We start from the raw sequence: 24,916 nt of genomic DNA on the forward strand, positions 1-24,916 counted from the left end.
AAAAAATTATTAAATACTATTTTATTACCATTCATTGTGCTAGTTATTCAATAATACATAATTTATATCGAAAGGATCATAATTCCTACTGGGTTGCCACGTCACCTCTATCTTTTTCTTAATTGCTGGCGCGGTGTTAGTAACGGTAAAATTATATTGGCAAAAATAATTTATATTGCTAGAATGTCATAAAAGTTTTTTTTTTAAACTGTCTAAAAATGATTTTAAAATTAGCAAATTTTCAACTTTTTTCGAGTATACCCGTGTGAATACGTAGGAACAGGGAATGAGAAAAATAATATTCAAAATCCAACCATATTATAATCAATTCTTTCGTGAAATTTTCAAATCTTATACCAATTATAATAATAATACTTATACTTTTTGAAATCATTTTTAGTATTTTTTTAACTTCTCTGTGCATCACAGGAAGTAATAAAACCAAAATCATATCTAACTTCTATGTGTCAAAGTAAATAATACACAGTTTTAGTTAATATTGTACTATTTCAAAACTATTGCTTGTGCAATACAAACTGATTATGAAATTCTTTTTTTGACATAACCAGTTAGATTTATGCTAATAATAAATGTTTGTTTCTGATCGATAATACTATGATTTTAAGTGAAGTGAACAACCTCTACTAACTATTTTAAGTATAATGCGTTTATAAAAAGGGATTTCCGTCCGTCCAAGTATTATAAATAGCAAGAAATCCTATGCAAATGTTCCATCAATAATAAATAAATTCTAAAGTTCTATACATGCATATATATTTGTAGAAGGCCGTATACCCACTTGAGAGTAAACCTAGTCTATTTGGTGGTACCTACCAGGGGGTGCAAAATTTCCAGTGCGAAGTCGGACTTTGTCTCTAATTTGTGAATATTACTACAGGTTATATAGAAGGTAGTTACTCTTGTCCATAATGTACTAAATTATTGGAGTTATTTTATTATTTGAATAGATTGAGTATCACGTACTGAGTGTAAATGCACAAAATCCTTACAAAAATAGGCGGGAGAAGTGCCTCCATTTTAAGGAAAATCGTTTTAGGCTACATCTCCATAACCGTGCACATTAGACCAAAAATGGTAATTAACTTTTATTGTATATAATTAAATTACCTACCATTTTTGTAAACTAATTTTTTTTTTGTATCACTAACCGTTTATGACTTATACGACTATGACTATTTACTTATTGACTATTTGATCAATATTTCTTCTAATATTTGTTTAAACAAGAAAATGATAATAACTTAACTTTTAAATATGCAAATTTCCTAGGATTAGGATTAAAAGTTAAATTCATATAATTTTTTTTTTAAAACAAATATTAGAAGATATATCGATCAAATAGTCAATAAGTAAATCGTCATAGTTGTATAAGTCATAAACGGTTGGTGATACAAAAAAAAAAAATTAGTTTACAAAAAAGGTAGGTAATTTAATTATCTACAATAAAGGTTATTACCATTTTTGGTCTAAAGTACTCACAGATTTTGCGCATTTACATTCAACCTATTTTAATAAAAATATAACTCCTGTAATTTAATGCAGAAAAAAATTCTCTTTAGTCTGAAGTATATTTATCAAAAGATAATTAACATTGACAAGTAAAGCTCATTCTTGCATAAATTAAATTCGGGCTATCATTAAGAAGGTTCAATATTGTTCGAGGCAAACTTTGAGCTACTTTCTCAATTTAGAATTCTAAATCGGAATTCGAAGTCAGAGAAATAAAATAATGAATTTTAGTGTACTTTATTTTGAATTTTGTAGGATTTTTTAAGTAACTCGTCTATTCAAAAATGCACCGTACGACCTTATTCTACTCTGTTTTGCTTGAATAATATTATTGAAAGTGAAAATTATTCATACAGAAGTTAAATTTCAAAGACTTTTTGCAATAAATTATATGTTTTTAAACAATTTTTATTAATAATAGTAATTAAAACTTTTTAATGCATAATAATTACTGACGTCATTAATAAATAATATTTCCATATGTATTTAACAATAACATGTAATATCATTCATGTTATAAAAGTCTAAACAGTCTTAAAACTTTTAAAAACTGAATGTCAAAAAGAATTTTGAAATAAGTAATTGTTATATTATTTCAAAATTCTAAAAATTGGATTCGTGCCTAGTGCCTACTAAAGTTGAAACAGAAAATTGTTTTTCTTCTATTCTGATATTCTATGTTTAAACAATTAAAAGTAATAAAATAGTAATTATTGTTTTTACAAGGTGATATATAAAAGTAATAAACAAACCCAATGAAATCGTCTCCGATATTCCATCTACAAGTGGCTGCTTATTCCTAAATAAATTTTGAAACATCTATGAGTTGTGAGATTTGAAGAATGTACGATTCGGCACAAGTAAACAGTCTTTACGGCATTCGTATGGTTATTAAAAGGTTTGTACCTTACCTTAAACGACTGAAACCTAAAGCAAGGGTTTTCTCCAAGAGCGAAAACATTATAACTCATTGAATACTAAAGTAAACAGAGGTACTTATGACATTGTAGCAAAGTAGGAGCCGTATTATTGAAGGGAGCATTCAGCACAACGAATCCATGCTTTTTTGGAACTTAATGCAGCATTATTAGATCCTACAGTTGTTTTCTTAGATAGCCAGGCCGCCCTTCGAATCTTTGAGGCGTTTAGATTCAAATCGAAGATATTCTATGAATGGTTCGAGGAGCTGAATCGCCTGTGCACTGAACAACACAGTCAGACTGATCTGAGCCAGGCCACTCTGGCGTTAAAAAGAATGAAGCAGCAGACTCGTTGGCACAAGAGAGATCACCTCTTTTACCTGAGTCTGCCATTCCTCTAGCAAGTTGCTCCGTAATTTACCGAATCAAGGAATGGCTTCGACAAGCCTATCTTGATTACTGAGATTACTTTGCGCAGAGCATGTGACAGACCAAACTGTGTATAAACACTTCTATCAGTCGAGAAGTTTGGAGGAACTCTTGACAGGACAATGTCGATTGAACTATCATCTTCATAACATGAGAATTTCTTATTATCCCACCTGTAAGGCCTGTATGAAGGACGACGAAACCCCCATACATGTTATTTGAACTGCAGAAATCTGCAGGCGTCAGATTCCGAATGTTCGGGTCTGAAATAATCAATCGTGAGAGAGAGAAGCGAAGAAGCTGTGGGCTTTCTATACCTTCATCTGATTTTAATAGCATCTCTTACCAGAAGAAGATAGCATCTCCATCTTCGTGGGGTAGGTTGCAAAAAAAGCACAGAGGAATTTTTGGTCTTGGTGATAAGGGTCCCACTTGCGGTTCTTATGTTTTATTATTATTATTATTTCTCAAAGTGGGCGATATCGCCTCTTTGTGGGCGCTAGAGGCCTGCAGGGGTGTGGTTATAAGGCTAATTTGTAATTTAATGTTAATATATTTGAAAACATTAACAATATAAAAATCGGGTAAAAATTATATATAATGGCCGCTGAAAAATAATTCATTCTCAAAGTGAGCGAAAGACGAAATAAGTTTCAGAACCATTGATGTATGGAAATATTCGAATTATACAGACATAATTCGAAGATAGTGTATTCAATTGGAAACTAGAGAGACATAATAACAGTTAAATAGATATATTTTTATGAAATTCACCTAAAAATGACCTCTAAACATGTCATTGTTAATTTTTTAACGTTTGATGTCATTGATTTGTGTTGAAACAGATGTAAATGTAAATTAATATATTTGTATGGTCATTGCCAAGGGTGTATAAGTTAGAAAAATAATACAAACTATTTTGAGATTATTTAGAAATGTCTTACATCATCATTGGAAAATATATTATCTATTTGTAATGAATCGAAAAACTAGATAGGTATGTTCAGTCAATAATTACGTGGGTAAATAAAGATTTATTAATCATGTTTTCTACGATTGTTTCAATGAAATATACAGCGTTTCGCATTTAAGATCAAGACACCCTCATATTTTCATTAATTGTAGGAATATCTATTTGAAATTTTGCTTAGTCATGTAAGGTGATGAACAACAATTTTTAAGATACTTAACCGAAATCTGAACCTTAAATTCAGCTTGCTACAAATTAGCAAAAAGGGCCGATTCTTAACATTTTACCTAGCTTCAGAGGTATCGAAAAAAAACTATCAGGAAAAGTTGGTTAGAATATTATTTTATACCCATTTGCAAAATTTTTAATTTTTTCATTATTTTGTTCCACACTCATAATTATTACAAGTTTATTGAAATATTTGAATACATAACACTTTTAAATTATCAATTTGTCCAGTTTTTACATCCCATAGCCATGCTAGTTTTAAAATTAAAAAATAAACTTTTATAACTAGTGTGCTATGAAATGTAAAAACTGGACAAATTGATAATTTAATAGTGTTATGTATTCAAATATTTAAATAAACTTAATCAATTTGAAAATCAAAATAATGAAAAAAATTAAAATACAGTCACAATAATAATTTAGATTTGTACCCCAAATATAATTAGTTATTGAGGTGTCGGCTTTAGGCGGTAAATTTTTTAAAAGTAATTGTAGAGAATTCAGTCTTTTATGTTGTTCTACCTCTCCCCATCCAGATAGTAAAAATAATACAAATTCCTTATCCTTTTTTTTGTAAAATTCAAATTAAAAATCGTCTAAAAACGTGATTTCTTCATGATTTAAACTGTTGAAAACAGTCGCGGAATCGCTTCTGTGTCCCTCCGTTTTTAAACGAGATTTTTCTCAATTAAAAACGTGAAATTTTTTATTCAGAAAAAAATACACCTTTTAAATTGAGCTTGTAATTAAGGCTTAAATCGGGTGTTACTACTATTGTCGTTGAATTTAAAAAATATTGTTACTTTCTTTTATAACTTTGGATTAATTTTATAGCTACCAGATTGGATTATGTAAACATTAAATTTTGTTGATTATAGCACAAGTTTTATTATCTATTTTGTTCCTTTTATTATGCCACACGTGGAGTAGATATAAAATAAAAACAAAAAACTTTTGTATATCAAATACGAACAATGTTTTATTTTGAAATTCTTTATTTAAAAATTGTTTATAATTTCATTCCCAAAAATATTGTTTACTTAATGTTGTTATCTAATAATATTTAAATAGGTAAAAATTTAAAATTTGGCAACTTTGTTATATTTTACGCAATATTTAGCTCAAAAATTTGTATTATCAAACACCAAAAAGTAAACTTAATACTATTTATTTTTGCTAGCTTTTACTCATCGCTTACGTTTCAGTAATCGCATAAATTATTTTAATTTTTTGTAATTGCTTATTATGCTCAAAAACTTAAAAGGATACTTAATGTTTCTCACCCCAGAACTGTAAAATTCAAGAACGAAATTTTGGCATTCATAATAATTGTAATATCTATTGGCAATCAAAAAAAGAAAATAATTTTTAAAAAAATTGTTGTCTCAAGGTTATATTGAAAAATAGATTAAAAATGGTAAAATAAATTAATGTGAAAATTCTGTAAATTTTAAAATTTTAGGCCATATACACACTAAAAAGTACTATTTCTATTACTAAGTATCATTTCTATCTACTTGCGGCTCACATCTGTTCTATATTAATATTACAATTCCAGCAAAATTTCTCTTTTTATTAAGATACTAATATTTCCAGGATACTCGACATTCTAGACTCTTATGATTTGTTACATTGGAAATTGAATGATTGCCTTTTATAGTATTGACTAGCATGATACCCGCCCGCTTCGTTGGGTTTAAAAGTAAAGGTCACCGTGTTAGGCTTTATCTCCCTTGTTCTCACTTATCCATCTTCCAGAACATTTGAAGTAAGTATAGGGATTGTTTTATACAGGTACAAGTATATGTAGAGTTTTCAATTTTTTTTAATATCAGAAAACCCTGATTGAACAGATTGCCATAAATTGCATCTCGTTCACCATTTTTACAAAAAGTTATAATTCATACTTTACAATTATGTTCATAGATGGCGCAGAATTACAGCTCTTGCATTCGATGATGTATGAGCTGTAATTTATAAAGATATACAGAAAAAAAAATTAAATTTATTCTTTAACATTTCACGGAGCTATCTATGAACATCATTGTAAAGTATAAATTAAAACTATTTTTTATTATAAATAGAAATACAAAATCTTGAAAAACTGCTAGTGAAAATTCGTAAAGCAGGATAAGCATCAACCTTTGCTAAACTGAGCTTTAAATCTTTCATCAATGCTTATTTCAATTCCAGATGCCTAAATGATATATACTATCTTGAACTCCCATCTAACTAGATTTTTCTAACTGACATAAATTCATTGGAAGTTGTCATCGGCTTCTACAGGTCGATAAAGACAATTTTGGAAATCGTTAGTCTATCCAATAGCCATTCTTCGAGTGTAAACAAGCCCTTAACTAAGTATAAATTTTGTAAATACCGATATAGCAAAAACACCTCGTGACAATATCAACAATGTTACCAAATTATTATTTGAGAATTATGTTGCTAGTCAAGGATATTCACAAACACTTTGTAATTAATTACATTTGCCAAATAATAATGAACGCTATAGATATAATACTTAAAAAAATTTGATTTTACGCCAAAATAAATATGTTGACTTTCTTATGTCTAGTTTTATTCTAACAAAAATATGTCATACACCAAAAAATTTTCCACAATTTTCATTGTTTTATGTAAATTAATTTAATTAAATGAAGATCGTAAATATATCAAATATTTTATAGAAAGAACGACTTTGTCAACCTTTAGTTCAGAGGGGGGGGGGGAGTTAAGATGAAAGATAAATAATAGGAATTATAACAAAAACAATGGAAAACAAACAATTGATTGAGTTAATTGTTGAAATACCCTGTATAGAAAGTGTTAAATATCAGTACTGCCATTATTTTTATAAAAAAAAACTTTATGAAATATATCCATTTCGCTTCGAGAGGTAATAACTCACTCAAGAAAGCTTTACACAAGGCATTCACTTTTAAGATTATAAAAATAATTATTTTTATTCAATCAATGTCCACAAATTTTTCCCCACCTTTCAACCTTTCTTGGCGCAAAGCAAGAGGGGAGTGATAATATCTTTTGAGATACATTTTCAAAAAATTGAAAGTGGATGCCTTTGATTGAGTTTTGTACGGTTAAGATTAAATCATTTTTCGCGGAGATACAGATATCTGAAAGTAAGAAAATTTCGTTAATTCTGTGTCAGTGAGTGTTAATATATGTTGTTCTTAATGTCTTTTAAAATTTTTTATGCTACACAAAAATCAACAATAGATATCATTATTTTCTTTTTTTTGAAATCTAAAATTATTGTCTTTTTATTGTTGATAGAATAAATAATGATTGCCAAAAATTTTTTATATTAAGTCCACGATTTATGCTCATTATAATAAATTACTTTGTAAATTTCCGAAACAGAACAGTTGACGAAAATATTATAATTATTATAAAAATATTTCTCAATATGTAATTAAATTTAAAATGAAATAATTTAAATTACAATAAATTTTAAGTCTGATACGTTTAGAAAACAATTTTTTAAAATTAATATAATTTTAAAACAACGACATAAATTTGTCAATACATTTTTTATTTTTACCAAATCGGGATTTGGTGAAAAAATATTAATGTTTTGAATGTTTAATTATCAAAATTAATGTTTTATCATAAATGGTACTTCGAATCTCAATACTTCAAAACATTTATCTGTGGTAACTACTGAGCACACCTATATATTCTTAGAATGCATATAAATGGGAAATTTTCATTTTGAATTGCCATCTCTTCAAGTAACAATATTTATTATTAAAATACAATTTTAGTACAAAGTACAAATATATTGGTCCGGGATATGTACAGGAAATTTGTGCGAAATGACTACATGATAATTTTAACACCGGTCAAAGATAATGCCCTATCTACCATTTTACACTAAGATTCGTTCTCGAAACTCCTCCTAAGGGGGAGATATAATCTCCTAAAATTAAAATAATTCCAGGAAGACTTTTTCGATATGGTTACATCGCCAAATACTTTCATGTTTCCTATCTACCCATGTTTTGCAATGCAGCAATTTCGAAACGGCTTCCTCAGAATCGTTTCAATTTTGGAAGCTCCTCCTTGGTGCAAAACGGCAGATAGATTCCCGTGCATCTCCCGGGCCATATTATAATCATTCATATAATAATTACTTTAAATTACCTGCTACATTATATAAGAATAAATTTGTACTGACTTCGAGTTGAGGTTATTAAAATAAAAAATAATTTTGAAGAAGAAATTCGTTAATATAATGAATGTAGCATGCAAATGCAATAGTGACATATTTTAAGTCGAATTTCCTACGAAAGTTGTTGTTTTTTTATGAGGATCAAATTTCTAATTTAAAGAATTATTCGGAGAACTAATTTCAATCTAATATCAGAACATGATGTCCTCCATCAAACTATGCAACTTTTGTTTAAGTTATTTTTTAATTGGTTAAATACAAAACGAGCTATTAGCCATAATAGATTAAAATGGTCCACCCTGTATACAAGGAATCTGGTTTCTAGGATTCATGCCAAGCGCCCTTACCAAATTTGGATTTTTATAATTTCTCAAAAACCAATAATATTATTTTTAATTTATTTAAAAAAGGAATTCGCTTAGTTAACACAGCTCCTTTTATGATGAATTTTATTAAATGCAATTACAGTAATTAAAAATATTAATTTAATTTCTTTTCTAATTTCAGAATCTGATGGGATAATGGTTAATGCAACATAAATATGTATTCGTCATAAGCATAAAAAATAAATTAACACCTTAAAATAAAAGTACATTTATTTAATACAAATATATAATTCATTAAAATAAATAATATAAAATTTAATTAATGAATTAAAATTAATTTATATGTGTAATCAAATTAATATTCAAAATTAAAACAAATAAAATAGTTTTTAATTAAATAATTTATTTAAATTATTATAAACAGATTTCTTGTGGAAATATCATCATTCATAGTTTGTTCATCATATTCATTCATACTTAAATAAAAAAATTATAAAATAAAAAAATGAGTGTAATTGGTCGTGTATTTTCAAATTTTCGTGATTTTTATAATGAAATTAATGCAGCTACATTAACTGGTGCTATTGATGTTATTGTTGTGGAACAACCTGATGGAACATTTACATGTTCACCATTCCATGTACGATTTGGAAAATTGGGAGTTTTACGTAGTCGTGAGAAAGTGGTAAGTTACACAATTCGACGCATTATCATAGAATTTAAAAACTCTCCTCTCCTTGTGAAAGAACACGTGAAATTTACAAAATTAAAAACAATCCCGACAAATTTTTGGGGTACGGAACCCTAACTCCGTTAAATTAACTTTCAAACGAAACCAAAAAAATTAAAATCAGTTCATCTGTTTAGGCGCTATGATGCCTTAGACAGACACACTAAATATTGTCTAATTTTGATAACTTAAGTCATTTCCCTGAGATAAATGCATACAGGGAAAACAGGCCACTGTTTTATAATATTTTTTCCGCTTCAAACCCTTCTGAGAAAAAAGTGAGAAAGGAAGTACCCAATTTTGCCATACTTGTGGCATTATCTCAATCGTTTCAACTAGGAGATGAATTATGAAACTTACATTATCTCTGTTTCCATATTCATTCAATATTAAAAGTACAGCTTTCTGAATTCCTTAATTTACAGGTTGATATTGAAATAAATGGACAACCTCAAGATATTCATATGAAACTAGGTGATAGCGGTGAAGCATTTTTTGTAGAAGAAACAGATGAATCAGAAGATGTACCTGATCCATGGGCAACATCCCCAATACCAATGTCAGAATTGGAAGAGTTGTATACAGCAGCCACTGCTGATAAACCACGTCGTAAAAGTATTGATCTAGGTGTTAACAAAACTGATTTACTTGATTGTAAGATAGAAAATGAAGTCAACGACTACTCACAACGTCGTAATACTGGAGGCAACGAACGTGATTATACAACACAGAAGCGTGAATTCTTATCACGACAAATTGGTCTTGGTAATATTCCACAAGTTGAACAATCTCTAGAGGATATTTCAACATTAACAAGCTCAAATATTTCCATCAATATCAGTGATTCCACTAAAGATGATGATCATATTTTCCAAATGGATAATATAAATGATCCAATACCTGAGCCAATTCCATCGCCTGCACCAAAACCAGTTGACGTGGAGCCAACAATACAACCAAAAATATTTTCTGCAGAAACAGTAAATGCTGATCAAGTTTTAGTTAATAAATTTTCACCAATCAAGACTGTGGAAATAAATCATACCACAAACGTTGCCATTAAAAATGATTTAGATTTACCAATTGAAAAAACTGAACCAGAAACTAAAAATGGGAAAAAACGACGCAGGAAAAAATCTGTAATGAAAAAGAAAAATTCACAACGTAAAACAGCTGTCATTGAAAATAATACTATAAATAGTGTTGAATCCAAAGATGTCAACAGCGTTCCTAGTACGGTTATTGAAACTAGTGAGACTAAAATGTCTGATTCATCGACTGATAAAAGTATATTAGGTACTGATGAATCTGAAGATGTGGGAATTGATTCGGAAACAACACCGACTACACGACCATTAAATCGTGATCCTGATTTCCATTTCTTCAGTGATACTGAACTTACGACTGCTAATAGGTAAGGTCACATCGAATAACATTTAGTTTAACATTAAAATAAAGAGTGTCCAGGTCATTTTATTGTAGTAAGAGATCAATTTTCTCTCAATTAATTTCAATTGCTCGAGAAATCACAAATAAAAGCAGTAACTGTCTGCCTGTTGAGAATAATATTCATATTTTAATAGAGAAAATGTATGAATTTTTTTTCGCTTTACCAAAAGCTTATTTATGTAAAAAACAGCAGAGAAAAATTATTTTTCGAATAAATATAAAAACAACCTAGACAAAAGCCATCAAAGATTTGTTTGTATCTCTTTCTAGCAAAACAGAATTTAGCATGGAGCAGCTGTAGTAGCATATGGCCGTAGTAGCCTCTAACGTCACAGTATCTGTCGGATCTCTCTATCTAATTAGTAGTTTAAATCATCCGTATTTTTTTTACTAATTTTAACTTTAATTTCACATTTTGTCATCTTTTTTACGATATTTTCATATTTTGTTAAGAAATGTGAACAAAAACAAAATAGCTGCTCTTCTATGTCTACTTTCATTAAAAAGTCCTAAAACATGTGCTTAATTAAGCGGGATTTAAAAAAACGGCGTACTTTCCAAAAATTTCTCAAAATTTTAAGTGAATAGTGTTTTTTTTTCTGCAGCGCCTTAAAAACCTTAAAGAAAATATACGTGGTCATTTATATAAACAATCTCTCGATTTTCGAAATAAATTTTTTATCACAATCAATTTTTTCGCTTGCTATATTTTAAAATTTAACCACACGAGAAATTAATAATATTTTCTAAAAAATATTTTTTAATGCTGACCCTCATGTACGATGGATACGGGAAAAATTGCATTCATATTTTCGTATGTACAAACGCTGACAATTTATATGTGTATTTTTGTCTTTTTATATGAAATTTATTTTGATTTTGATCATTTTTTAACAATTTTCTATTTTTTAACTATTTTAAAAATAGTGCCAATGCATCCAGACCAAGTACACCAGTTCAATCTGATACTGAATTTGAATTCTCACAACGCAAGGCTGAAAATGAAAAAGTTGGACAAAGTTGGGCTTGGGGACAATTACCAAGTACTGCACAAAATGAGGGATTAGGAAAAGAAGATAGTCAAGGTATACATGCTTTTTATTTTTAAACTTTGTTTGAATTTTTTACATATTCTTAATATATGCGAAATATTTCAAAGAATAATTTTCATTATTCAATTTCATGTTAGAGAAAATCTTAAATTAGGAGTCCTTATTTTTTGTGTGTAGAACAGAAGTATCAAATTTACTAACTTCACAATTATGTGAATTAAAAATATTTCCGCAAAGTGCCGCCCGCAACAAATAATTGCATGCATAAAAAAGAGTGTGTATGAAAGTTATATTTCTTTGGCGTAATTAAAAAATAGTTTTTAATTGCATGACTCTTAGTCTTTTCATCAGTGTGTTTACACAAATATTTATTTTTTTAATATAACTTAGCAATCGACTGACCTCAAATTGTTGCAAATTTAGCCTAATTTAAAAAAAAAATCGTCAACCTTTGATGAAAAACCAATGCTTACGGGTCAAAATCGACAAAAACATTTATATAAAAATAAAAGCCTGATTTAATGCAGCGTTCAATGTATAATTTGATTGAATTTTATGTTTTTCTATTTTCATTGTTTTGTTTTTAGCTATCTTTATTTGTTACTTCTGTGGGAATCAGAATTTTATATTTAAAAAAATATGAAAATTTAGTGTGTGTAATAATTCCTTCTAATTCAGATTAAAATTGCACCATTTTCATATTAGAAAGCATTTGATTTTGTCTCTTCAATTTTTCGCATGTATTTAGTTTATGTATAAACTGGTTTGTAAAAAATCCAGAACATTGAAAAATTGATTAATATCCTTCCATTCATTGTTGGTAAGAGTGTCTTTTAAGATCATGTTTTACAAACGTAGGTGACTATAGATTACTTTAATTTTTAAGTAATATATTTGAACCATTTCTGTAACAATTTTGACATCGATCTGATAGGAAGATATATTCGTGGAACTTTCTACACATCAGGTGTTGATGTCAAGAAAATTTCTATTAATCATTTTTCCAAGGTTTTGGATTTATAAATTATGCCTTGTGGATACTCGCCATAACAGTTTATTTTCTTTTTCCTTACTCTTCTAAAAATAACAACAAACTTTTTAAGACATTAACAAAAGCATGATTCTTGCAATAATTTTCTTTTCGTAACATATACTGGATCAAAATCTTGAATGTTAGATTCATATCTGCTATTTTAATTGCTTCTTAATAAAGTTGTGCTCATAGACCATAAAACTATTTAGAAGTTGTGTTACTTTTACGTTAGACCTTCTGGAATATTTTGACGAAAAGTTTAATGTAATTTTGCAGAAATGAAATCATAAATCATTTTTAAATCCACTCTTTGATTTTCTTTTTGCAAAATTAAATCGTAGTTTTTCCATAAAATACAACAGAAAATGTAACTATTTTATTATGAACTACAATTAAAAACAACTCAATGTCTCTTTTACTGATTAGAAATATCGGTCTATTAGTATCTGATTTCCTATTTTATTCTTAATTTAAACACAATTAGTTTTTAGGTAAGTTTAAAAAAGTAGAAAAGTAATTGTTTGATTTTCAAAAATAAACTAAATTTTTATTACTTAAAATTTTCCTTCCCATAAAAAATAGCATTTTCCGTGAACAAAAACTACCAATGATATATTTTTAACAGATCAAAATGCCGAACGTAATTCAATGTTAAGTGGAATGTTTAGCTTTATGAAACAAAGTAAGCGTATGCGTCATTCTAAAGATTCAGAAGGAATATATTTGGCTGATTTAAGTTCAGGAAATCTTGATCCAGAAGTAACCGCATTATATTTCCCCAGAAAACACAGTAAACAAACAGGTGTGTATTCCATATTAAAGGTTCTTCTTGCATTCGCATTTGTTTTTTATTTTCTTCAAAGCTTCAGTTTTTTCTTAATAACAATATTTTCTCATAACTTTAATTTTTATTTTCTATATTTAAACTTTATTAACATAAATTAATCAGAATAAAAATAAGTAGAAGTTGTGAACAAGTTGTAACATAGATTTTAGTAACATAGATTTTATGGCTTTTTACGTCACTGTGGTTTCAAATTTCCAAACTTCAAACTATGTTGCAACTTTGGCTATTTTATGGTACATTGTTTGATAAGTAAATTAAATGATTTCAGAACATGACAATGACTGTGAATCTGGTAATGGACCTTCACTACCTCAAAGTCCTAATAGTGTTGAAGGGGCCAAATCAATTGACTCAGATTTCGATGATGCAACCAAAGAAAATCAACATAAGTAAATAATTTATTCATTTAGTTAAAGTATACTTGTATTACTGATAAAATTTTGGCATATTTATAAAAAATGTTTTATTACAATGAACTTATATTTTAATGTGTCTTTTTAGATACTTTCAAGATATCTCACTATCGCTATGTGGTTGGCAAAATCCTCCAACTCCAGATATATTTCTTCGTCACATTATTCCATTTTCTGATTTATGTAATAATCCAAGTTTACTGGAATCAGTTGATTTAGTTGTTCGCATTAATGGAAAATATTACAATTGGAAAACTGCCATTCCAATTATAATTAGTGTTTTAATTTATCAACGTCCATTACCGCAGGTATTTTTTTGTTCTCTTTAATGTATAGCAGCGGTTTCTTAAGGAGAGAATTAATATTTTTAAACTATATAGAGATCGCCAGAAATTTTCTATAAAGACAGCGTTAGAAAACAAACTTTGGGAACCGCTGATGTAAACTAATTTTTCTCTAAATTATTTTTGGATCTTTTTTTTAGTCAACTATTGAACAATTATGTAATCTTCATATGCCCGAATCAAGTATGGAGGATAAATCCAAGCCAGAAGTTCGAAGTTATTCATGGTGGAATTGGAGACGTAGTAAGAGCTCTGTAGATGCCACTACTGGTCAACTTTCAATGGATAGTCCATCAGTTCATAAATCTGAAACAAAATTAGAATTGGAATTGCAAGGCGATAATCAAACAATGGATGAAACAACACCAAAAATAGAAATTCAAAATGAAAATGATCCCACGAAGCGTAAGTTTTATAGTTTTGTACTAAATACCAATAAATGTCTTTGCAATTCAATTTTGACGATTTTATTATGTACCCTAGATGTTTAATGTTTTTTAACAAAATATTTAGCCAGCAACGCCATTTAAGATTAAAACTATTATTTCTTAAGGTTGTCTTAGCATGAGGATTTCGTTTTATAACTATCATACGCTGTAGCATTTTTTTTAACATTACAAATTTAAAAATAAAATTTTATTATTTTGAATATATATTTATAGTCTGTAACTTTGCTTCCTTGATTGTATCAAATTGATACGTTTCGTTTTTTTCCGTTTTTTCTAATTTTGATAAAAAAATTCGCCCTCAGTATAGACAGGATATCACTAAATTTTTTAAAATTGTTTTTTTTACTGGTTAACCGTTTTTTATACCAGAAAATCTTAATTTCCAATGAAACAATAATTTTTGATGACAATATTCAAAATATTTAACAGATTTGTTATTTTCAGAAGAACATGAAAAGTCTGTAAAGATAAATGAAAATATTGACGATAAAAATACAAAATTATCACATAGTAATCAACAGAGTATGGAAGAAGCAGGTGGATATAGTGGTTCACAAAGTTCTGAAGATAGTGATCAAGTTACTCGTGGTCGTGATATTCCAAATATGAAACAAAAACGTTCTGATAGTGAAGAAAAGTATAGAAAAACTTTAAGATTATCATCTGATCAAATTGTAAATATTTTTTTTCCTCAAACAAACAATTTTCTGAAATAATTTTTACTGATTATAAATTTTTATGTTACAGAAAAGTTTAGATCTAAACGAAGGAGTAAATGAAGTTGAATTTAGTGTGACTACCGCATATCAAGGTACTACACGATGTACGTGCCATATTTATAGATGGAGATACGATGATAAAATTGTGATATCTGATATTGACGGAACTATTACTAAGTAAGTATTTTTATATAAATGGGAGTGGCTGACCCGTCGAACTTCGACCGCCCAACAGACAATGAATGTCTGTGCAATTTCAACTTTAAAAACAAAGACTACCGCTCTATAGCTTTCACTTTCTCTTTTCTCACTTGTCTCTCCTTTTTTTCACAATTTCATGGGTTTTAATTTTTTTGGTATGGAACCTGCACCAAGACAAGCTACATTTAAAAAAAATAAATGTAGTCCAAGTTATTTGTTGAAAATGTTTAGTGGGAAGGGACTTTTACTTAGTGGAAAGGGGCTTTTTAAAAGTTATTCTGCTATTCGGGGCGGTGACAAATCCAACAAATCCGAGATCATTAAAATCGGTGCAGATTTTGTTTTATATATTAAGATGAAAAATGATGATGCTTTAGAGATTAATCTCTTACAAATTCATTGAGCTTACAAGTGACATACACAATGACATCAGGGAGTTTTTTATATCTTCTTGTTTTCGAAAATTTACAACAAGATGATTTAATAATTTAGTATTTCTAATTATTTTTCAGGTCAGATGTATTGGGACATATACTACCAATTGTAGGAAAAGACTGGGCTCAAAATGGTGTTGCTCAACTATTTACTAAAATTAAAAATAATGGCTATAAACTATTGTATTTAAGTGCACGAGCTATTGGTCAAGCCAAAGTTACACGAGAATATTTACGATCAATAAAACAGGGCGACTTATCGTTACCAGATGGACCAATATTATTAAATCCGACTTCGTTGATGAGTGCTTTCCATAGGTAAATAATAAATGAATATTATGAAAAATTAAATATTTATTAATAAATTATTTCATTGTATTTTAGAGAAGTGATTGAGAAGAAACCCGAATTATTTAAAATACAATGTTTGAGTGATATTAGAGCATTATTCCCTGATACTAATCCATTCTATGCTGGATATGGAAATCGAATTAATGTGAGTATTATTATTTTCGTAATATAACCAACACCTTAAAATAAAAACTTCCGTTTTGATTATGTTACACTGAAATTGAAAATTTCATTTCACTATATTCAATGTAGTTTTCTGTACAGTAGAGTCTGATTAATCCGGTATCATTAAAAATCATGGGTTGTTGGATTATTGTGATTGTATAGTTTTTTTCAACTCATCGAATTTTTATTTAACTTATTTATTTATTATTTTTTAAACAGGATGTTTGGGCTTATCGTGCAGTTGGAATACCAATAGTTAGGATTTTTACAATTAACCATAAAGGAGAATTAAAACATGAACTTACGAAAACTTTCCAATCAAGGTAAGCACTACATTGTGCTATTTAAATCATTATACGATATTTGCTTTTAAAGATATATAATTTTAATGGGAATTTATTTAACATTAGCTGTAATGCACAATATTTATTATTAAAAATTGTAGTTTTAGATATTTATTGGTTTAAAGATATATAAAATAATGTTTATTCTTTATAAAAGATGAAACGTTTTTGGGGTATAATTTTAATTAAATATTTTCTGGTAAAAGTAATACTTTATTGTGCGCGAAATAATTTTACTTTATATGTTCATTAAAAATTCAGATAAATACTCAATTTCTACAGAATTCTTTATTGACAATATGGAATTCCCGTAACAAATTCTTTTTAATACTGACTTTCGAGACTCTTCATAAGCTATTTGCAAGCCTGTGTTTATGGTAAAACTGATTCATCGTAAAAGAAATATTTTTGTTTATAAATCATATTGCCGCGGGCTTTTCTGATTGCCAATACTCTTTTGGGAGAATCTTGATAATTTAAATATTAAAATATTGCGTTTATACTACACTGTAGGATTTTACCGGCAGATCTTTCATAAAAAGATGATCATCATCTGAATTTGATAATTTTTTACACCAAATTTTTTAATATGAACAGTTAAACATTATTATATATGTCGGTCTTAATTTTTCTAATAAGTTAAAATTATTTTCTTATAATTTAAAATTATTAAATTATACGTTCTAATTATTTTAAGCCTATGCATAAAATGTTCATTATTCTTTGTAAAAATATTCTCTTAATCTTTTCTTTTTTTTTTTGCATGAATGTTGTTCCCTAATTATTTTTATACCTGTTTGATTTTTTTTTGTTTATGTTATTTTCAGTTATTCAGGACAATCGTTGGTTGTAAATGATGTCTTCCCACCATTAATTACTTTTTCTATACAAACAACATAATAATAATTAATTTTCAAAAAAAAAAAAATCATTCTTAATACGGGTTAGAGATTTTATAAAAAAAATCGTGATTAAACGTATATTTTTTTATAAATGCATCGGTATTTTAAATTTTTTTTAAAATACGTCTTAAATTATTTATTTTTTTTAAATGAAAATGCATGTACAAATTAGAAATTTTATATAATATTTATTCGCACAACTACAAAATTATTGGGACACCCCACACACACAATGCTGTTTACTACTGGTGATCACTCCCCGTGGTCAACGGTAAGAAAGTAGATTTGGATGCATGCTTTTTTAATTACATTATTATTAAGGCCATTAATCATTTTTGCCTGGGGTTGAACTCATTATATTCTTCATTTCATTAATGACTACTTGCCATAATTTTGAAAACAAAATTGGTTTATATCCCCGGTCTCTTGTTCTTAAAAATAAAATATTTCTTGTAGACCTGGTGAACCGCTGGGAAGAAGAAATCGCAAACATTGAACCACCGACGAAGTTAATAATATAACAAAAAACAATTTTTTGTTTTAATTTTACGGCAAAGGCTTTCTTTCCTGCTTTCCGAAAAATTAAGATTATCGTACACAAATCTTTTATCTATTTGGATATTCAGTAAATTTTTAGAGTTTATAAACATTTTTTGATGGCTTCCATTTTATATTAATTACTTATTGGACATTCTATTTTTTAATCAAGCATTTGTGTATGGTAATCTTATTTTATCGACAAGTAGGGATATTTATAAAGAATTAATTTTGGTCGTAAAATTAAAATGTTTGTCTTTCGTCTACTTGTTAACTACATCGGAGGAAAGAACAACCCTTGTCTTATACAAAAATATTCACTAACATTGTCTCTTCATAATTTAGTTTCAATATTTTTTGAAATCATTGAATTTGTTCGAAATGTTACGAAATTTTATGATTAATAGTTTTTTTAAACTCGTAATCAAAAATTCTGATACACTGATGGTATATTTTTGTCTTCGTATTATATAAAAATACACTTAATCTATAAATATTAATAAAAAATTTTCCAAAATTGTTGATGTTTAATGCCATTCATTACATTTTTCTATCGTTAATCATTCAGCTTTTATAATTTTTGAATTTTTTCTAATTACTTCTGTTCTTTTTCATTATCTCTATTTTTGATCATCATAATTCCGTATGTTTGATTTAAAATAATCCAAAAACCTACAATAGATTTATAAACCTGATATTTTGTTATAGCAATCAAGTTAATCATAGAACCCAAAAAATGGTTTTCTTGTCAGCTGATGCCATAGTCAATAACTTTCTTGAACGAACAAGGGCCTTAATTTATATTTAAAAAATGTTGAAGTAAAAGCAAAATTGAAAATTAAAACAAAATACTTTCCTATAAAATGCTAAATATTTAGAAGATATCGAACTAAGGCTTTAAAATTTGCCAAATTTAATACTCCATAACAATTTTTTTCTACAATTTAGCTCTATCTTATACAGGATGTTTTTTTTTTTAACTTGACATTTTCTATTATTATACCGTGTACGGATTTGGCTACGCTTTAACCATCTAAGCATTAGGATTGAATGAAAAATTGTAAAAAAAAGTCTTACTTTTCATCTTTAAAAGGGCATAGCTGGTAATAGTTCCATACATCAAATATCAGTAGTAACATTTGTGATTAGAAGCATTTATATGTTTAGAATGCAAAAATTTATATGTAGGTGCTGGAATGATGTAGATATGAGATTCACTGCTCCACAATCCGATATATTTTAAGGTTACTCTGATTATATTGCTTCATACATAGGCTGTCTATTCAGTGTGACCGGTTGTGGTAGCAATGAATCTCATATCTACTTCCGAATTGAACTCTCCTTACATTTTACTTACATCATGCGTGTTGGTTTCTTTTTCGTGTTTAAGTTCCAAGGTTTTATAGTGTAAAGTTTTTATAATGTATCATAATGTTTGATCATTTTTTTATCAATATACATTATTTACGATTAAAGGCCGGTACTTAGCCCGAAAAATGAATTAAGGATTCTTATCTGAATGCCATTCATTAATTTTATTTTGAATTCTGCATCGTTAGTATAAACGGTGATTAAATCGAATTTTCGAATTTAAAAAAAATCGTTAAATACGTTAATTAAAACTAATGGAATAGACTACATTAAATTGTTGCCTGAGCCATTCCAACAATTGATATCAACTATATATCATTTCATTAGCCAGAGCTCCGCTATTTTTAGGCTAAGTATCGGTTTAATAAAATAAAACTATAATAAATCCAATACTTAATAAGATTTTATATTAATCGCTTTTCAAAAGCTTTCAATTAATAATTCTTTTTATAGAGTAAGGGATTATTTCTAAACTAAATACATTGTTTCGATTCGTCCCCATTTATTTTTTTTAATAATAAGTTTTTGTCTCACTTTGAACGCGTTATCAAATACATACCACATATAAACAATGAACTTTTCTCAAACTAGAAGTACTGCCATAATATTTACAGTACAATCTCTCTAACCCGACACTTCAATAGACTGATACATCCAATAATCCGGCATCCTCCGCCCGCGCAAATTGCACAATATTTTCTTTATGTAATGCTTTATTTTATTACGAATTTTTCTATACAATAATCCAGTAATCTGACGCCCTGTGGTTTTTAATAGTGCCGGATTAGTGAGTTTCTTCTATTTGAGAGGGAACCCCGGTTGGTACGCTAGTAGACACAATCGTTTTTTCAAAATTATTTTATTTTAGTCGTGAAATTATAATAATTACAAAACATCCTAAATGTGTAGTTTCTAGTCTAAACTCTCCATACAAACAGTTTAAACTTTACCCATAAGCATTTTCTATTTTTCTTATTTAAAACTGGTCGTGGCTACCTTAAACTTACTTGTACTAAATTTACAGTTTTTCAAAATTAACTGCAATTTCTATCATATAACAATTAGAACCTGCATAATGGCAATGGCAAACAATATACTTCTTAACGGTATAATTTGATCGATAAAGTACACAAAATTTTACTGTTACGGACTCCTAAAGCGGCTTATCTTATTAACTATTGTATTTAACATTGAAAATAATTATTCAAAAACATTAAATGTATTTAATACTTACTTACCAAAAACTATGATAAATAATTTATATAATTTAATTTTTAATTAATATATATTTGTTTTTATTTTTAGCTATTCCAACATGAGTTACATTGTGGATCAATTGTTTCCACCATTATTAGAAGATGCAAGTGATTATTCACAATTTGTTTATTGGCGGGAACCAGTACCAATTGTTGACGATGTTTTACCAGAATTGAAATAAATATATAATACTTTAACACAAAAAATATTTAAAAACATTTAAATAATCACTTGAGATATTAATTATTATTATTAATTAGCAAACTATAGTCATTTAAAAAGCTTAAAGCTATTTTCTTATATTCCAATTATGAATACAAAGCATAAAACTTATTTATTTTACAATATTAAAAAAAAACTTTTGTCGGTAACTAAATTCAAACGCTTTTCGCTCAAAAATTTAAAAAAAAATTTGTATAATTTTAAAACATATAACGAAAAAAAACAACATACAGAATTATGACGTATTAAGCATGAAAATTGGTTTTAAATAAGACTGATAGATAAAAAATTAGAAAAGGGTTGAAATGTCCTAGAATAGGAAAATTGAATTTTTGTAAGGCTCGTCAATTTTCAAACTCAATACATAGTCTATTCTGTATATTTTTGAGTTCACATAAAAATTTAAAATCTTTAAAGCTCTAAGCGTTTGATACCTTTCAATTAACTAATTTAATAGTTGGTGTCATTTTATCAAAACAAAAACAATATTATTGCTTTGACTTTCTAATGGTTTTTTTGAAGTTGAAAAAATCATATAACTTGATTCTTTGACATATGACATATATTTAAGCTTTAGTTAAAGTCAAAAGTGTTTATATTCATACAAGAAGCAATTTAAATGTGTCAGCTTTTTATTAGATGCTTTAGAAAAAATACTGATCATTAAAATAAAAACGATATTAATAATATTACATTACAAAAATCAGCACTATCATGGGTTACCATTCAACAAAATTCATCATTAATCAGCATATACTTAAAAACGTTTGATAAAAATGATATTGAAAAAAGCTTTTTAGATTACTTTTACAAATTCTTTCTTTACAATTTATTTTCAGAGTTTCGAAGAGTTTATTTTAATAACACGTACCCCAGCGGAATTATTTCTTAACGGAACCATTTATTCTGAATATATACCCAAGTAAACTCAAACTTACGAGGTAAATATACCCCAGTAAATATCGTGTAAATAGCGCGTATTATAATTTTGAATGAGTAGAATGTGATTGTTGATAAACTGGGAGTTGCAATCGCACCAACTGGCGATAATAATTTGTAGTTATTACAAAAGAGAAAGGGTCCGTTATCAGTAGTTCCAATTTAGACTACCAGATGGCAATACCTGAACTGACCATTTTGAAAGGCCAATATAAATATTCAAATTCAAATCAGATAAATCACGCCAATTAGCGTTAATAATTCGTACTAATTTAAACAGGTAGTGGAACGTTTTTCATTAGTTCCAATTTAGACTACCAGGTCACTTGCCATTTATCAATAGTGATTAATTTGAATCTGTTAAATATGATTTGTGGCCGTGTGAAGAAAATATAAGGAGAGTATTTACATAATATAAATGCAAATTGTATTTAAAAATGACACAATTAAAATCTAGATAATGAATTCAATATTATAAACTTAGAAAATGAATAATACTTATCAAGGTTTATTGAAGCGTTGGAGTTGTTAGACATACAATTTTAAGGATAAGGTCGTCTGGTCCTGACACTATACAAAGATGTTGGTATGCAGGCTGTACAAGTGATAAGAGAAGGTTTCATGTGGGTTGAATGCACTGGGCATATATTTTCTGGTGATTTATGTTGTATATACTATTTTTATTCTGCATAATCATAATAACTGATTCCGTTAGGACTGTGTTAATTTAATTTAATAATTTTTAAGTGTGATGAAATCTAAATATATGGTAAAAAAGGAAACAATATGGTATCGACAAAAAAAAAAGGTTGATGATAGACGAAATTAAAATACTGAATAGAATATTTGGTTGTTGATACTAGTCCTATAAATATTAAAACATATTTTTATAAGCTCTTTTTTATTTCTAAGTAACCACATTTAGAAAATTTACTAATGGTTTTTAGTTTATTAAATATACTAAAACTAAAATGAATTCAGAGTAGATCTATTTCTTGTTTTAAAATAAATAAAGACTGAACTTAGCTACAATACTTAATGCATATTAAAATTTTACCGTAATTTTTAACATAAAACTTTTATTTCAAGTAAATGAAACGGAATGAATATTACATTACATAATATTACAGAGCGTTATTGACTTAATAATACTGATTTTACTTTGGCTTACTGGCGCAATTTACTTGTGGGTATTTCGTAACTTAGCATGTTATGACAGTGGTTATAATAAAGCAATGTTGAAGTGTTGAGAGATTTGTAGATATTGAATTTTTTTAAATATTCAACTGGAATATAATCGGACTTTGGTAAATCAGGGTTCTTATGAAACAGGAGCTTATTTCGTTTATAGATATTTAGCTTGCATTTCAATCTCAATTTTAGAGATGAAGCAGACTCAATTTTAGAGATGGACACATGAAAAAAGGTCCTCTCATATAGGGATTTCTGTTCTTCACTTACCTGGAAATTCATCTCATTCAGAGAATTTTCTCATTTATTCAGGTTCGACTATATCGTTATCAACACGTAATACCATAAATAAAAAAAGAACCATCAAATTTTGGCTGAAATTTCAAGACAGAGAAAGATATGTTCAGATAACCGATACGAGAAAAATAAAATAATTTAGATTAGCCAATTTTCCAAGAATTACAATTTCAAAAACAGTCTAAATTATTTATTTTGATCACAGATCTTATATAAATATGTTCTTTGCGTGTAAGTCGCCATGCTATTGGATCACAACGTTGTCTCCGTCTGTCTCTTAAATTATGTTACCGGTCTGTATGTTTAATTTAAGTTCATAATTTTAAATTCATCCATTATTCGATTGTATATTTTATAAAAGCTATTAAGAAGAATGGTTATATTAAACCGTTTCTGTCTTGTAGTTTGGCCTAGAAATTAGAGGTGTCTGTTCCCTCTTGTTTATAAACTAAAAGTGTCCCATTTTGGGCTATCGCCGATATTTCACTATAGAAATCCTCAATCAAAAAATAAACATCTCGAATGTTGTTAAGTGTCATTTAAAAATTTTAAATTCAATTAATATTAACTTTTGAGAAACGTATAATCACTTTAAACTGCAAGATGGTTCTTTATGAAAAAAGTAAATAATTTATATAGAAATATTTTTTTAACTGAATTATTTGGCAAAATTCAAATTAAAGTTTTCCTGTTACTCTTACTATTATTAGGAATTAAATGCAAAAATATATTTCCATATTAACTTGATACCCACCCACTTCCCTGAGCTTAAAATTAAAAACCACCGCTTTTTAGCCTCCACCTCTCTTGATCTCAATTATCCCCCTTCCATAACTAGTTTTATGAGTATACCTACCTACAAATTAATATCAAAAATAAGATATTAACTCAAGTTACGATAGAAAGCTAGTATGTATTGATTTCAAATATTTCAGCCATATAATTTCCCAAAAATCTAAAAAAATAACTGATTATAGAGAAACCAAACAGCTTTAGATTAACTTAAAAATGCTGAAGATGACTTTGATGAATTTTAACCACCATATTAATGTTTTTGTTTATAACTTATAA

General features: G+C 27.8%; 1 protein-coding gene across 4 annotated transcripts; it reads left to right on the forward strand.

Annotated features, from left to right (window-relative positions):
- Window positions 1–9,011: 9,011 nt before the first annotated feature.
- LOC123299156 (phosphatidate phosphatase LPIN3) lies at window positions 9,012–24,916 on the forward strand. Of its 4 annotated transcripts, none has more exons than XM_044881421.1 (13): window positions 9,012–9,283; window positions 9,754–10,742; window positions 11,705–11,862; window positions 13,488–13,664; window positions 13,978–14,098; window positions 14,211–14,430; window positions 14,607–14,871; window positions 15,360–15,589; window positions 15,663–15,811; window positions 16,348–16,587; window positions 16,654–16,765; window positions 17,005–17,108; window positions 17,957–18,073. In XM_044881421.1, exons 1-13 carry the CDS (start codon window positions 9,104–9,106, stop codon window positions 18,027–18,029), a joined length of 3,018 nt encoding a protein of 1,005 aa, XP_044737356.1. In that variant the 5' UTR covers window positions 9,012–9,103; the 3' UTR covers window positions 18,030–18,073. The 4 variants fall into 4 exon arrangements, with proteins under 4 accessions (XP_044737356.1, XP_044737357.1, XP_044737354.1 ...); XM_044881419.1 differs by lacking the exon at window positions 17,957–18,073 and adding an exon at window positions 21,245–24,916 and having other exon boundaries at window positions 9,013–9,283; XM_044881420.1 differs by lacking the exon at window positions 17,957–18,073 and adding an exon at window positions 21,245–24,916 and having other exon boundaries at window positions 9,013–9,283; window positions 15,363–15,589.

This window comes from Chrysoperla carnea, chromosome 4 (assembly GCF_905475395.1).
Source record: "Chrysoperla carnea chromosome 4, inChrCarn1.1, whole genome shotgun sequence".
Classification (NCBI taxonomy): Eukaryota; Metazoa; Arthropoda; class Insecta; order Neuroptera; family Chrysopidae; genus Chrysoperla; species Chrysoperla carnea.

Bases quoted from the DNA above. Each gene is read 5' to 3' on its own strand.
- LOC123299156 (XM_044881419.1), top strand. From the start codon at position 9,104: ATGAGTGTAATTGGTCGTGTATTTTCAAATTTTCGTGATTTTTATAAT. The intron at 13,665-13,977 runs GTGTGTATTCCA...AAATGATTTCAG, and splicing joins AAAACACAGTAAACAAACAG to AACATGACAATGACTGTGAA. The intron at 14,872-15,359 runs GTAAGTTTTATA...TGTTATTTTCAG, and splicing joins TGAAAATGATCCCACGAAGC to AAGAACATGAAAAGTCTGTA.